Here is a 14,170-nt window from a genome sequence, read left to right as displayed (position 1 = left end):
TGTTCTTAATATCCAACCTAAAGCTCCCCTGGTGCAACTTGAGGACAGTACCACTCATCCTATCACTTGTTACCTGGGAGAAGAGAGCAACCTCCATCCCGCTCCAGGTAGTTTCAGGTAGTTGTAGATAGCAAGGAGGTCTTCCCTCAGCCTTCTCCAGGCTGAACAACCCCAGCTCCCTCAACTACTCCTCACAGGACTTGTGTTCAAGACCCCTCACCAGTCTTGTTGCCCTTCTCTGGACATGCTGCAGCACCTCAATGTCCTTCCTGCAATGAGGGGCTCAGAACCAAACCAAATATTCCAGATGTGGCCTCACCAGTTCCGAGTGCAAGGGCATGGTCACATCCCTGCTCCTGCTGGCCACAAGCCAGGATGCTGTTGGCCTTCTTGGCCACCTGAGCACACTGAGCTCACATTCAGCCAGCTGGTGAGGCAGCAATGAGGAATGGGAAAAGGAGGTCATGCTGGAAAGTCTCACCGAAAGAGTTTACTCTCTGCAAGCCTATTTGCAGGGAAGGATGGAGACTTCTAAACTATAATTCTTCTGATTTTTGCTGTCACCAGGCCTTGTCTTAAGTGCATCAAGCCCAGGACAGCCTGGATGCCAGTGTGAGCTCTGCAAAGTCACACCAGTAGTTACTCTAGCAACCAATATCCTGTTGAAGCAGGTTTGAGGATCTAACCTCCAGTTACTATAGCAATGAGTGTCCTGCTCACTTCTGTGACCTGAAGAGCTGGGAAATGATACAGGAGCCCCTACCCTGAAGTTAATGGGATGTGGGTGAGCCTTTATAATGGGCTGGTCCTGGAGCCTGCTCCTCCAGGTCACTGAGAGCTCTCTTCTAAAGCAGGCAGGGAAGAGGATAATGAAATATCATTTCCCAGAAGTCCTGAACAAAGAAAGCACCAAAATATTCTGTTTCTCTCTCTTGCAGTATGCCTGCCTGTTCGTTTTTGAATTAATCAAGATTTGACTGATTCTGACAGCAATCTCTCCTGGGCTCAGCTAAGAGAGGGTTCATTGCCTTCACCAGGAGTTGTGAGGAGCTACAGCTGAACCAGCCAGTGGGGTATCCACACTCTAACTCTACTCTCCCCCAGCTTCAGACCATTCCCCCTTGTCCTGTTTCTAGATACCCTCTGTAGCCTTCCTTTGGAGGGCCACTATTAGGTCCCTCAGGAGTCTTCTCTTCTCCAGGCTAAACACCCCCAGATCCCTCAGCCTATCCTCATAGCAGAGGTGCTCCAGCCCTTGGATCATCTTTGTGGCCTCACTCCAACAGCTCTGTGTCTAAATAGCAAGAAGCAATGGATGCCTTGCTATAGAGCTTTGAGAGGAGCAATGCTCCAATGCAAGAGAAACCCAGTCCTGAGCCTCTCTCAGATCAAAGACATTAGAAATAATCAGGTCCAAGCCCTGAATTTTAACTGAAGTGTAAACCTGTGACCTTTATCTTGTGCTAGGTTCTTCCTACCTGTCCTGTCTGCCTGCGTTTCCTCTTCAGAGCAGCAGCTTTCCCCCCAGTGTCCCCTCGCTTCCTCCTGGGGGGCACAACTGTGCCACTGGTGCCAAACAAGATGATCCCAGATTCATTCCTGGTGCTGAAGGAGAGGTTGATTTCTGTGCCCAGGTCAAAGGAGACAGGCTGCAGTTCCACGAAGCCAGGCTGGGGGAAGCTAACTGTGTAGATGTTCTGCAAGGAGAAGCACTGAATTATAGAACTGTCAGGGCTGGAAGGAACCTCAAGGATCATCCAGTTCCAATCCCCCTGCCATGGGCAGGGACACCTCACACTACAGCAGGTTGCTCACAGCCACATCCAGCCTGGCTACAAAAACCTCCAGGGATGAAGCTTCCACCACCTCCCTGGGCAACCTGTGCCAGTCTCTCACCACCCTCATGAGGAAGAACTTCTTCCTAACATCTAATCTGAATCTCCCCATTTCTAGTTTTGCTCCATTCCCCCCAGTCATATCACTCTCTGACACCCTCAAAAGTCCCTCCCCAGCTTTCTTGGAGCCCCCTTCAGATACTGGAAGGCCACAAAAAGGTCTCCTTGGAGCCTTCTCCTCTCCAGACTGCACAACCCCAACTCTCTCAGGCTGTCTCCAGAGCAGAGCAGCTCCAGCCCTCTGCTCATCCTCGTGGCCCTTCTCTGGACACCTTCCAGCACCTCCAGACCTCTCCTGTGTGAACAGAACTGGTGTGAAGAGTGGAGAGCAATAATAAACACTGAGCAATTTACCTCTCAAGGTGTTGTGCAAACACTAATTTACCTGTTTACATCTGGCATCATCAGGATATTTATGAAATCCTACCTTCCAGGAAGCAAAGTTCCAGCCTTAGTTCAGTAAATCCTCTTGGATTAAAAAGAGAGTTATAGGATCATGGAGATTGGAAAAGACCTTCAAGATCATTGAGTCCAACCATCAGCCCTACTCTACCAAGTCCACCACCAAGCCATAACTCCAAGCACCACATCTACATAGCTTTTAAACCAATCCAGAGATGGTGACTTCACCACTTCCCTGGGCAGCCTCTTCCAATGTCTGATGATTCTTGTAGCAAAGACATTTTTCCTCATCTCCAACCTAACCCTCCCCTGGCACAATTTCAGGCCATTTCCTCTGCTTCTATCATCTGATGCTAGTGAGAAGAGCCCAACCCCCACCTCACTGCAGCCTCCTCTCAGGGAGCTGTAGAGACCAATGAGGTCTCCCTCAGCCTCCTCTTCTCCAAACCAAACATGCCCAGGTCCCTCAGCTGCTCCTCCCCAGCCCTGTTCTGCAGACCCTTCAGGACCTTGGTTGCCCTCCTCTGGACATGCTCCCAGACTGGTCTGCTTGCTGATCAGACTCATTCCATCCTTCTCTCCCTTAAATATAAATTCTGATTTTCAGGTTAGATCCGTGTGTATCTGAGTACTTCTCACACAATTCATATGTTTTATGTCATAAAACCAGAAACCAGAACACAGCTGTAGCCAGTAAGACCAAAATACATGCAAATCAGACTAACCTCTAGTGTGCATCCTTTGGTTAGACCAACAAAATCAGGACTACTCAATATATTGTATGGTGTCCTGGAAATTTCAATCTCTTTGAGGCAGCCAATGTATTTCTTTAAGTTCACTTCAGGCCTAGAAAAAAAACAAATCATAAATCCAATGTGCTTTCAAAGACAGAGCTTAAGGAGAAGACAGTCAGGCAGCCACACACACAAAGGCACTCTCAGAGGCACAGATGCTTGGTGTTTAACTTGAAGTCCCCACACACTCAGGTGGGTGTCTTTGCCTTCTCCCACCTATCAGCACATACTGCACTCTGCCTTGCATCACTCAAAGGTACAAGAGGAGATTGATCTCATCTCCAACTGACAGCAGTCCTCCCTTCCTTTTTATCTGTCTTTGGGTTTGGGTTTTGGTTTTGTTTTCTTTCTTTGGCAAAGGAGTGCAGTGAAATAATTAAGTAGTTATTCCTTAGGCAAGGCTGAAAGATGGAAGGTAGGAAATCACAACAATAAGGAGAGACCTTAAATGGAAGACAGAGGTTTCAGTCATCTTTTTGCATGCTAGATCCTAATGAAAGAGGAACTTCAGCAGCACAAAGGTATTTTGGATAAAGTCTTTGCCAAATATTGGACAAAAAACACCCCAACATTTTATTTTAAGGCTTAAGGAATTCCATATGTTCAGGTGGACTGACATTTGGTTTTGATGTGCTTTGTATTTCCAGTACCTCTGATATGAAAACTGCTGTAGTTTCATACAATGGTTTGGGTTGAAAGGGACCTTCAAGATCATCCAGTTCCAACCCCCTGCCATGGGCAGGGACACCTCCCACCAGCCCAGGGTGCTCACAGCCACATCCAGCCTGGCCTTGAACACCTCCAGGGAGGGGGCAGCCACAGCCTCCCTGGGCAACCTGTTCCAGTGTCTCACCACCCTCACTCTGAAGAATTTCTTCCTCATCTCCAGTCTCAATCTCCCCTCCTCCAGCTCAAAGCCATTGTTCCTCATCCTGTCACTCCCAGCCCTTGTCCAGAGTCCCTCCCCAGCTCGCCCATAGCTCCTTCAGGTACTGGAAGGTTGCTCTAAGGTCTCCCTGGAGCCTTCTTTTCTCCAAAATGCTTCATCTAGCACTCTCAGAGAAGTGCTGTAGCAAAACAAAACATAGATATCTATGTATAATTTCAGCTTAGGGCTTTCGCACAGCAATACATTTGACTTTCTTGGGTAGTTAAAGAAAACAAGCCACTTGGCTTTGTTACAGAACCTAACTATCTTCTCAAGGCAGGAAAACATTGCACAGAATTGCAAAGTTCCATGGTTTGGCTCTGCAGGTTGACAGAATCATAGAATGGTCTAGGCTGGAAGGGACCTCCAAAGCTCATCCAGTCCAACCTCCTCTGCAGTCAGCAGGGACATCCCCAACCAGATTAGACTGACCAGGGCCTCATCAAGTCTTACCTTGAATATCTCCAGGGAAGGGACCTCAACCACCTCCCTCGGCAACCTGTTCCAGTGTTCCACCACCCTCCTGGTGCAGAACTTGTTCCTCACATCCCATCTAAATCTTCTCTGCTCTAGTTTGAAGCCATTGCCCCTGGTCCTGTCCCTGCAGGCCTTTGCAAAACAGTCTCTCTGCAGCCTTCCTGTAGCCCCTTCAGGAACTGGCAGGCTGTTATTAGGTCTCCCTGGAGCCTTCTCTTCTCCAGGCTGAACACTCAGCTGTCCTCATAGCAGAGCTGCTCCAACCCCCTGAACATTTTCATGGCCAAAAATGAGAAGAAAGAGAAACTGGCCATTGGGATGTGCTGCCCAGGGAGGTGGTGGAGTCACCTTCCCTGAAAGTGTTTTAAATGAGACTGGATGAGGCCCTGGGTGCCATGGTTTAGTTGATTAGATGGTGCTGGCTGATAGGTTGGACTTGATGATCTCAAAGGTCTCTTCCAACCTGGTTAAATCTGTAATTCTGAAATGAGAAAGTCCCTGAAAAAAGTGACACCAGAGAACGCCAGAGAGAGACCACAACTGCTGGCAACACCTGAAACAGGCTTGCAAGAAGAAAAGCTTTATAAAGGCACTTCATAAAAAAGAAAAAAAAAGTTGTCATCAATACAATGGAGAGGAGATGCAAAAAGAAAACCAAGCATTATATAATTCACTCACAATATCACCTAGGAGTGTTTACCAGAACATCTGAACAATGTGAACAGCTCAAAGGAAGAAAAAGTGATATTGGAAAATAAATAAGGAGTTTAAACTGTGGGGAGAAAAAAACCAACACCACCACAACAAAACCAAACAAAAGACCAAACATTTCAGCTTCCTGGGAGGAAAGAAAAGATTGTAAAGGATATTCATTACAAAATCAAACCATTTTGCAGAGATGCCATTCAGCTGCTACTGAAAGCCATTCTTTGCATTACAGCCATCCTGCAAAGCATGGCAAATGAGCATCCTCTACAGAAGCAGCCTGCTGGTTTACTGAAACAATCACAGAATGGTCTGGGTTGGAAGGGACCTCCAAAGCTCATCCAGTCCAACCCCTCCTCTACAGTCAGCAGGGACATCCTCAACTAGATCAGGTTGCACAGAACCCTGCTGAGCCTTGAATAGCTCCAGGGATAGGGCCCCAACCACCTCCTTGAGCAACCTGTTCCTGTGTTCCACCACCCTCATAGTAAAGAGCTGGTTGCTAACATCCAATCTAAACCTGCTCTTCTCTATTCTGAAGCCATTGTCCCTCGTCCTGTCACCACAGACCTTTGCAGACAGTCTCTCTCCAGCCTTCCTCTGGCTCCCTTCAGGTACTGGAAGGCCACTATAAGGTCTCCCCAGAGCCTTCTCTTCTCCAGGCAGAACACCCCCAGCTCCTTCAGCCTGGCCTCACAGCAGAGGTGCTCCCAACCCCTCATCATCTATATTCTGCTTTGTTCACACTCATGTAGTTACAGCAGCCTTTCATTTGGGATTGTTTTATTTCCCAGCTCTTACTCAGTTCATAGAATCATAGAATGGTTTGAGGGGGAAGGGTCCTTAAAGCTCATCCAGTTCCAAGCCCCTGCCATGGGCAGGGACACCTCCCACCAGCCCAGGTTGCTCAAGGCCTCACTCAACCTGGCCTTGAACACCTACAGGGATGAAGAGCCCACAACTTCCCTGGCCTAGTGGGGAAGTCTCACCACCATCACAGGAAAGAACTTCCTGATGTCCAATCCAAATCTCCCCTGCTCTGGTTTCAGACTAGTTCAGAGCCTTTACAGACTGATTCTTGAGCAGCAGAAGAGTTTTGTCATATCATTGTCAACAGTTCCCAGAGTCTCCTGTCTTTGCTACCCAGAAACCACTCCTGTTCCTACCCTCTTCCTACACTGCCCAGTTACAGACTGCCCTCAAGCTGTCCATCAGTTGCTCTTATCTTACAATTCCCAACCCCTATGAACTCCACATCCTTGCAAACATTGAACACTTGCTTGATGTTTTCTTAAGACTTCCTTTTTCCCTTGTTCCCTTCCAAAACACACAAAGCAAGGTCCAAATTCACTCAGATCTTGCATAGGTTCTTGGCCTCTTTTTTTATTTTTCCAAACTAGGATCAGTTTCAAGGGAACACAAGCAAAGATTTCTGGAATCTGGGAGGAAATAATCTTTGTCAGGATCAGGAGTGTGAGTTGAAGTTGTGTTTTTCTAATTCAAGCCAAGAATTAAGCTGCAAAACACAGTGAAATTCAGTTGATATCTAAGCATATCAGAGCAAAAATAACTGCAAACTGAAAACACAGTCACAAATAGGTGACCTCTTCACCTTCCCCTTCATCCTCCTCATCTTATGCTCAAAAGTGGTGAATTTCACAAAGATCTGCACCTCACTTTCATAACCTGTCAGTAACTGCTACACTGCCTGACCTGGGACTGCTCTTACAGTTTGCAGAACCAAATCCAGCTTAGAATCACAGAATTATAGATTTTTTTCCAGCTGGAAAAGTCCTCTAAGACCATCACATGCAACCATCAACCCAACACCACCATGGCCATTATTCCATATCCCTAAGTCCACAGGTTTCTTGAACACTTCCATGGATGGTGACTCCACCACCCCCCTGGGCAGCCTCTTCCAATCCCTGACCACTCTTGTAGCAAACAAATTTTTCCTCACCTCTAACCTAACCCTCCCCTGACACAATTTCAGACCATTTCCTCTCCTTCTATTACCTGATGCTAGGGAAAGGAGGCCAACCCCCACCTCACTGCAACCTCCTTTCAGGGAGCTGTAGAGGGCAATGAGGTCTCCCCTCAGGTCCCTCAACTGCTCCTCCCCAGCCCTGTTCTCCAGACCCTTCCCCAGCTCTCTTGCCCTTCTCTGGACATACTCCAGCACCTCAATGTTTATCTTGTAGTGAGAGGCCCAAAACTGAACCCAGCACTCCAGGTGTGGCCTCACCAGTGCCCAGTACAGGAGCACAATCACTTCCCTGCTCCTGCTGGCCACACCATTGCTGATCCAGGCCAGGCTGCTGTTGGCCTTCTTGGCTACCTGGGCACACCTTGGCTCACCCTGGCTCATGCTCAGGTAGCTGTCAACCAGCAGCCCCAGTTCTTTCTCTGCTGGGCAGTTCCCAGCCACTCTGCCCCAAGCCTGGAGCATTCATGGGGTTGCTGTGACCCAAGTGCAGGACCCAGCACCTGGCCTTGTTGAACCTCTTACAGCTGCCCTTGTCCCATCGACCCAGCAAAGCCTGTGTCAGCTTTGCTTCTGAGGCATTCCAACATCACAAACCAGCACAACTGAAGTAAGCAGCTCTGTGAAGAGAAGAAAACTTGCTGGTGTAGGGGTATGCACAGCATGTAAGCTGGGAGCATTAAGCATATGGGAGCAGCTTTGCTTGCTGCAGCAGGAGCAACTTGCTGAATGCACAGCCTGAGCCTAGCAGCTGCTGTAACACTGCCCACACACTGCTGCTGTGCTGCAGCCTGGGCTTGCAAGCTGCACTTGCCAGACACATGCAAGTCATGCAAGTAATCTGATTATTTTTACCTTGCTTTCATACTAGGGTGTGGGAGAAAGACAAAAAAAAAATTAAAATAATCATAATCACAGAAATTGTAGCAAATTACAGTTATTAGCAAGGTTCAGGTATTTCACAGTGAGGAGATGGACACCACTGACAAACAACACATTCTACAGACACTATCAGGCTGTAATAATAAATCATAGAATAATTGTTAGAGTTGGAAGGGACCTCAAGGCTCATCCAGTTCCAACCCCCCTGCCATGGGACAGTGTGAGGGACACCTCACACTACAGCAGGTTGCTCACAGCCACATCCAGCCTGGCTGCAAAAACCTCCAGGGATGAGGCTTCCACCACCTCCCTGGGCAACCTGTGCTAGTGTCTCACCACCCTCATGGGGAAGAATTTCTTCCTAACATCCAATCTGAATCTCCTCATTTCTAGTTTTGCTCCATTCCCCCCAGTCCTATCACTCCCTGACACCCTCAAAAGTCCCTCCCCAGCTTTCTCGCAGCCCCCTTCAGATGAACAGGGTTCCTCTGCAAACAGCTACCTGAAAGTGTAATGCATGAGAGAGCTTTTAGCATTTTATTCATGGCCCAACTTGGCCATGAATAAAAGCAAAGCATGTAGAAGAACTTGGCAGAACTGACATGACTGATGATTCCAAAGTCACAGCTACCTCAGTGCCTGTTTGCAGAAGCTCAGCTCTGCCCTAATCCCCTTTCACTGTTTTTGACTCTAATTTACCATGACACTCATCTTGCCCCAGTGACTAATGAATCAGGGCTGTGGGCAAAATGCTTACCACAAGTCCAAGTAGCTGTGCTACACTGATTATCTAAGCAAGCACAAAGGACTTGCTGGAAGATAATTGCTCCAGGCAGCTGGTTCTGCACTGGTGTGATTTCACAACCACAGAGGACACAGTCTTCTATTTCAGGAGTAAATGAGATCTTAGATCTTTTTATTGCCACCTGATTTGACATCAGAGGTCAGTTATTAACCTAATAAATTAACAAACACATCCTTGCTTTGAGCTGCAGAGCAGCCTGTGGGCTCATCACAGCAGCTCCTTGTGCACAAGACCACTTCAAGGCTGTCATTATGCCACGTAGCCAGAGCTGGCATAGATTAAGAGGCTTGTTTCTGGAGCACACAATTCTCTAGTCCTTGTCATTGCAAACCTGCTGAATACTCATTCAAACTTTAACTAAGTTTGTTGTTTGTTTTTTTTTTTTATTTTTGGCCTGTTAAAAGCATGTAGTAGAGTCACTGAATTCAAGCATCTGTTATTTCTTTGGGTTTATGAAAGCTGAAGTTCAAGTTTCTCACTAATATTAGGCAGTGTTTTAAAGATAAATATAAAAGTCAATACCGGAATTTTGTTTGTGTGAGAAATTCAGCATCAGGCCTCTGAAGGCAAGAGGCTGCCATGCTGCATTCTACTTCCATTAAATAGATTGTATCACATGCTCTAAGTCCTGGATATAGGAGGAATTTAAGGAGTCCTAAAATTTATCATCATATCATAGAATCACAGAATGGCTCAGCTTGGAAGGGACCTCAGGGATCATCCACTCCAAGGTCATGGGCAGGGACACCTCTCAACTAGACTTGGTTGCCCAAGGTCTCATCCAACCTGGCTTTGAACATCCCCAGGGAGGAGGCAGCCAAAATTTCTCTGGGCAACTCACTCCAGAGTCTCACCACCCTTGTACTGAAGAACTTCTTCCTCAGCTCCAGTCTAACCCTGCTCTCCCTCAGCCTCAAACCATTCCCCCTTGGCCTGTCTCTAAACACCCTCATGAGAAGTCCCTCTGCAGCCTTCCTGAAGGATGCCTTCAGGTATTGGAAGGCAGCTCTAAGGTCCCCCTGGAGTCTTCTCCTCTCCAGGTAGTTACAGATAGCAAGGAGGTCCCCCCTCCTCCTCCAGGCTGAACAACCCAGCTCAGTCCTTCACAGGACTTGTGTTCCAATCTCCTCAGCAGCCTCACTGCCCTTCTCTGGATGCACTCCAGCACCTCAATGTCATTCCTGCAGTGAGTGGCCCAGAACTGAACCCAGTACCCAAGATGCAGCTTCACCAGTGCTGAGCACAGGGGCACCAAAGTGCTGCTCTGCTGTGGTGATGTAAGGAACATTAGGAACTCATCAACTTTACCTGAGAAATCAGTCCCAAGAGTGAGACTCCCCTGCATTTACATCCCCTCAACCAAAGGGAAAGAAACTGCTCTGAGCCACCTTACCTCAGATTTCTCAGGGTTGGCAGTCCCCCAAAGTAGATTTTCTCATGGCTTTTTAGGTTGAGCCCAGAATGGCTGCCTCCAGAAGTTGCTGTTATGGTCTCCTCTTCGTTGGTGTCTATGTCTACAATTGATATATTGGCTGAAAGAGATTGGAGATTGGGTACAGAATTATCAGCCATGAACAGTGATGCAAGAAACCAACACAGAAAGAGGTGGAGGGTTAGCAGGTGAGGGCAGAGGCAAGGAGGGTTGTGATTTGCAATTAAGACATTGGATTTGCAAATTGTCAGTGAGGGGCAGGGGAAGAGACCTGCACTTTCCTCTGTTTCCATAACAACCTGACAGGCTAGAGCAACTCTCCAGGCTTTATTCTTACATATTCTCTAAACCTGCTTCAGTTCTTTGTGTCAATGTAACTTGGAGATAACACTTCAGGACAAGTCAAGGCAGAAGAGATCCTTTTACATTTAATTTGTGATTTCAGTCCAAAGGTCACAGGATCACAGGATGTCAGAGGTTGGAAGGGACCTCTAGAGATCATCCAGTCCAACCCCCCTGCCAGAGCAGGACCATAGAATCCAGGACAGGTCACACAGGAACACATCCAGACAGGGCTGGAAAGGCTCCAGAGAAGGAGACTCCACAACCTCTCTGGGCAGCCTGCTCCAGGGCTCTGGGACCCTCCCAGTGAAGAAGTTCCTCCTCATGTTGAGATGGAACCTCCTGTGCTGGAGTTTTCATCCGTTGCCTCTGGCCCTATCGTAGGACACAAGTGACCCCCCAGCCCTCAGCTACTGATAGACATTGATCAGATCCCTCTCAGTCTTCTCCTCTCCAGACTGAACACCCCCAGGGCTCTCAGCCTCTCCTCCCCAGGCAGTGCTCCAATCCCTTCAGCATCCTTGGAGTCCTCTCTTGGACTTTCTCCAGCAGATCCCTGTTCCTCCTGAACTGGGGAGCCCAGAATTGGATGCAATATTCCAGGTGAGGTCTCACCAGGGCAGAGTAGAGTGTGTGTGTGTGTGTGGGGGGGGGGGGGGTAGAAGCTCCTTGGATCTGCTGGACACACTCTGCTGGACACACCCCAGGACCCCATTGCCCTTCTTGCCCCCCAGGGCACATTGCTGTCCCAAGCAGAACTTGTTCCCCACCAGCACTCCCAGGTCCTTCTCCAGGGGGCTGCTCTCCAGCAGATCACCTCCTAACCTGTACTGCTGCACTTTATTCTTCCTTCCCAGCTGCAGGACTCTGCTCTTACCTTTGTTGAACCTCAGTAGGTTACTCTTTGCTCAGCTCTCAGCCTGTCCAAGTCTCACTTGAGCAGGGTTTTATTAATGGAAAAGTTTGTTAAGCATTGTCAAGATGTGCCTTAGGGACTGGTGAGCAATCACCAAACCAGCTTCAAACCTCAACTGCTGTCATGTATCATCTCAGTCTGGAGTCAGTGATGCACTGCACACAACCATCCTCTTTAAACACTTGTTCCATGTACATTTTAAATGGATGGATTAATACAGAACAGAAATGTCAGTGACAAAGACACAGGGAAAAATGCTAAGCAGACCCCAAGGAAGAAAGGGATCATCTATCACAGGGATGCAAATAAAGGGTCCTCCCTGTTTCCCTCCTCCCCTTCCTTCCTTTTTCCCCTCCTTCCCTCCCTTTTGTTTTGTTTTGTTTTTCTTCAGACAGTTCAATGCAAGAGATTGTTCCTAATTTCCACACCAGAGGAATGAAATGAACTTTCATCTTAGGTACTAAAGCAACCAGCCTGGTTTCTGGTTAAAGATGGAATAGAGTAAATCTTTAAATGAAAGCCCTGTCAAGCTCTTAGGAGAAGTCAAAGGGAGGACTGGCAAGAAGAGGAAGGAGTGATGGGAGGATGGGAGGAAGAGTCTTTGATAGAAGCTCTTGCTGCAGGTGAGTCTCCTGTAGCAGCAGCTGGCTAAATAAATGCTTCAAAAGAGTGAAGGAATGTGCAAAACCTGAAATCAAACTTCCCTTTTCAGGAGTGAAAGAGAACTGAGTGGGAGTTAGGCTTCCCTGCTGTACCTTGCTGTAAACAGATTAATTTACCTTTCATTTCTCTATCTTCTTCATAAGCACACAAATGGTATTAATAATCACAGAATCACACAACCTTAGGGAGTGGAAGAGGCCTTGAAAGATCTCCCAGTCCAACCCTCCCTGTCAGAGCAGGATCCCCCAGCACAGGTCACACAGAACACATCCAGGTGGGGCTGGAAAGTCTCCAGAGCAGGAGACTCCACAACCCCTCTGGGCAGCCTGCTCCAGGCTCCAGCACCCTCACAGTCACAAAGTTTTCCTTTCGGTTCCTGTGGCACCTCCTCTGCTCCAGCTTGCCCCCAGTGCCCCTTGGACATCCCTGAGCAGAGCCTGGCTCCAGCCCTGCACATCTTTATCCCCAGCAATGAGGGCAGCCCTCAGGCTCCTCAGCTGCAGAGTTTGTCAGCTGCCTGCAGTCAAGCAAGCAGTGCAGAATTCATTGCTTTGGCATATGCTGGGCATGAGGGGATGCATAGCATGAAAGCTGTTGCTGTCCTCACAAAACCCACACAGGTTTGAGATTTTGAACACCATCAGGGAACTGATGAAAAAGTTTCTTTTTTTCCCCCACTCACAAGCATTTTACAACATAACTGTGGCAGTTTGGGGCTGATGCCTTGGAAATTTTCCACAGATTGAGTAGAAAAGTGGTAGAATGTAAATAATGTAAATTACCATTGGATGCAAAAGAAAAATAATAAGGTCTAAATAATACCATTGGTCTGATAACCAACATGAAGTTAGTTGTATAAAGTTTCTCTCTCTCTTGGTTCCTAGCTCTAGCAGATAGCAGCTGGTGGCTTTTGCTTGGCTGTGGTTGACCTTGGTTGTGTTCCTATTGTGGCTAAGTACTAACAGCTGCTCTCTGCTCTTTTCTCTTGTCCTTGGTACAGGGGAGAAAGGGGTGGAGAGGGGGAAGCTATTGGTAACCCCCTGGTTTTGTTCAGGGGGGTTCTTGTGCTGTTTCTAAATTGTACATCCATGTAAATATTGTGTATTTGGTACAGATTCATTGCATTTCATATTTCTAGACTGTAGTTCTGCTTGTCAATAGAGCTTCAGTTGCTTCCATCTGAGCTGGTCTGGCCATTTCATTTTGGAGGTGATTTCAACCCACCACAATAATTTACACAACTCTAGAGCAAACCTGTGCCTGAAAACCAAACTGCCTGTTCCCAAAAAGCCTGTTTGAGAGGGCAGTCACCCACCTGCAACTCACCACACCTCTAATGTAAGCACAGGAGGTTGTTGAATCACTGGAGCTTCCTAATTCCAGCACAACAGCTTTCCCATGATTAGATGGTTAGCTGTACTGCACCAGCAACTGAGAAAGCCATGGTGCTGACACCACAGGAACTCACCTTGCTTCTGAATTCTTGACAGGGTGAAAGCTTTCCATCTGCCATCATTATGGCTGTGGCTGCTGAGAACAGAAGCTGTGCCTGAGCCCAGGTCGTAGCTGACCTTTATGCGCCCATTGCTGAGTTCTACACTCATGAAATCCTTCTGTTGAGGAAAAATGATCAGAGACACAAATCAGGAGTTGTGTTCACTTTGGTGAGAGGCATATGACAGCACACAAACATTATTCTTTTTAATCCTGGGTGATAACAGACAACTTTTTTTTTTTTCAAGCTCCTTAAAAAAATCTGCTTAGGTGTTTACTGCCCAGGATGTGCAAACTTCTGCTGCCAACAAGTTGCCTTTTTCCCCTTTTCTCCTTCTTTGGATTGCTAACTTAGTTGGAATGTTGCACACAGCTTAGCTGGAGCTTGGATGGGATCTCTGTACTTTTACTGAAGGCAGACATCCATGTTATGATTACCTGAAAGTAA

General features: G+C 47.5%; 1 protein-coding gene across 1 annotated transcript in view; it reads right to left on the bottom strand.

Moving 5' to 3' along the window:
• LAMA2 (laminin subunit alpha 2) overlaps window positions 1-14,170 on the bottom strand; it is a 500,110-nt gene that overhangs the window by 41,646 nt on the left and 444,294 nt on the right. Inside the window, exons 50-54 of the mRNA XM_054393014.1 lie at window positions 13,697-13,841; window positions 10,269-10,407; window positions 8,044-8,055; window positions 3,023-3,143; window positions 1,479-1,697 (exon numbers count right to left, since the gene is read on the bottom strand). Of these exons, the coding sequence (XP_054248989.1) occupies window positions 1,479-1,697; window positions 3,023-3,143; window positions 8,044-8,055; window positions 10,269-10,407; window positions 13,697-13,841 (636 nt within the window). The remainder of the gene's footprint in view (window positions 1-1,478; window positions 1,698-3,022; window positions 3,144-8,043; window positions 8,056-10,268; window positions 10,408-13,696; window positions 13,842-14,170) is intronic.

The sequence above is a fragment of the Indicator indicator genome, chromosome 27 (assembly GCF_027791375.1).
Source record: "Indicator indicator isolate 239-I01 chromosome 27, UM_Iind_1.1, whole genome shotgun sequence".
Taxonomy (NCBI): domain Eukaryota; kingdom Metazoa; phylum Chordata; class Aves; order Piciformes; family Indicatoridae; genus Indicator; species Indicator indicator.
Note: the sequence above shows the minus strand (reverse complement) of the source record. Positions and strands in the feature narration are given on the sequence as shown.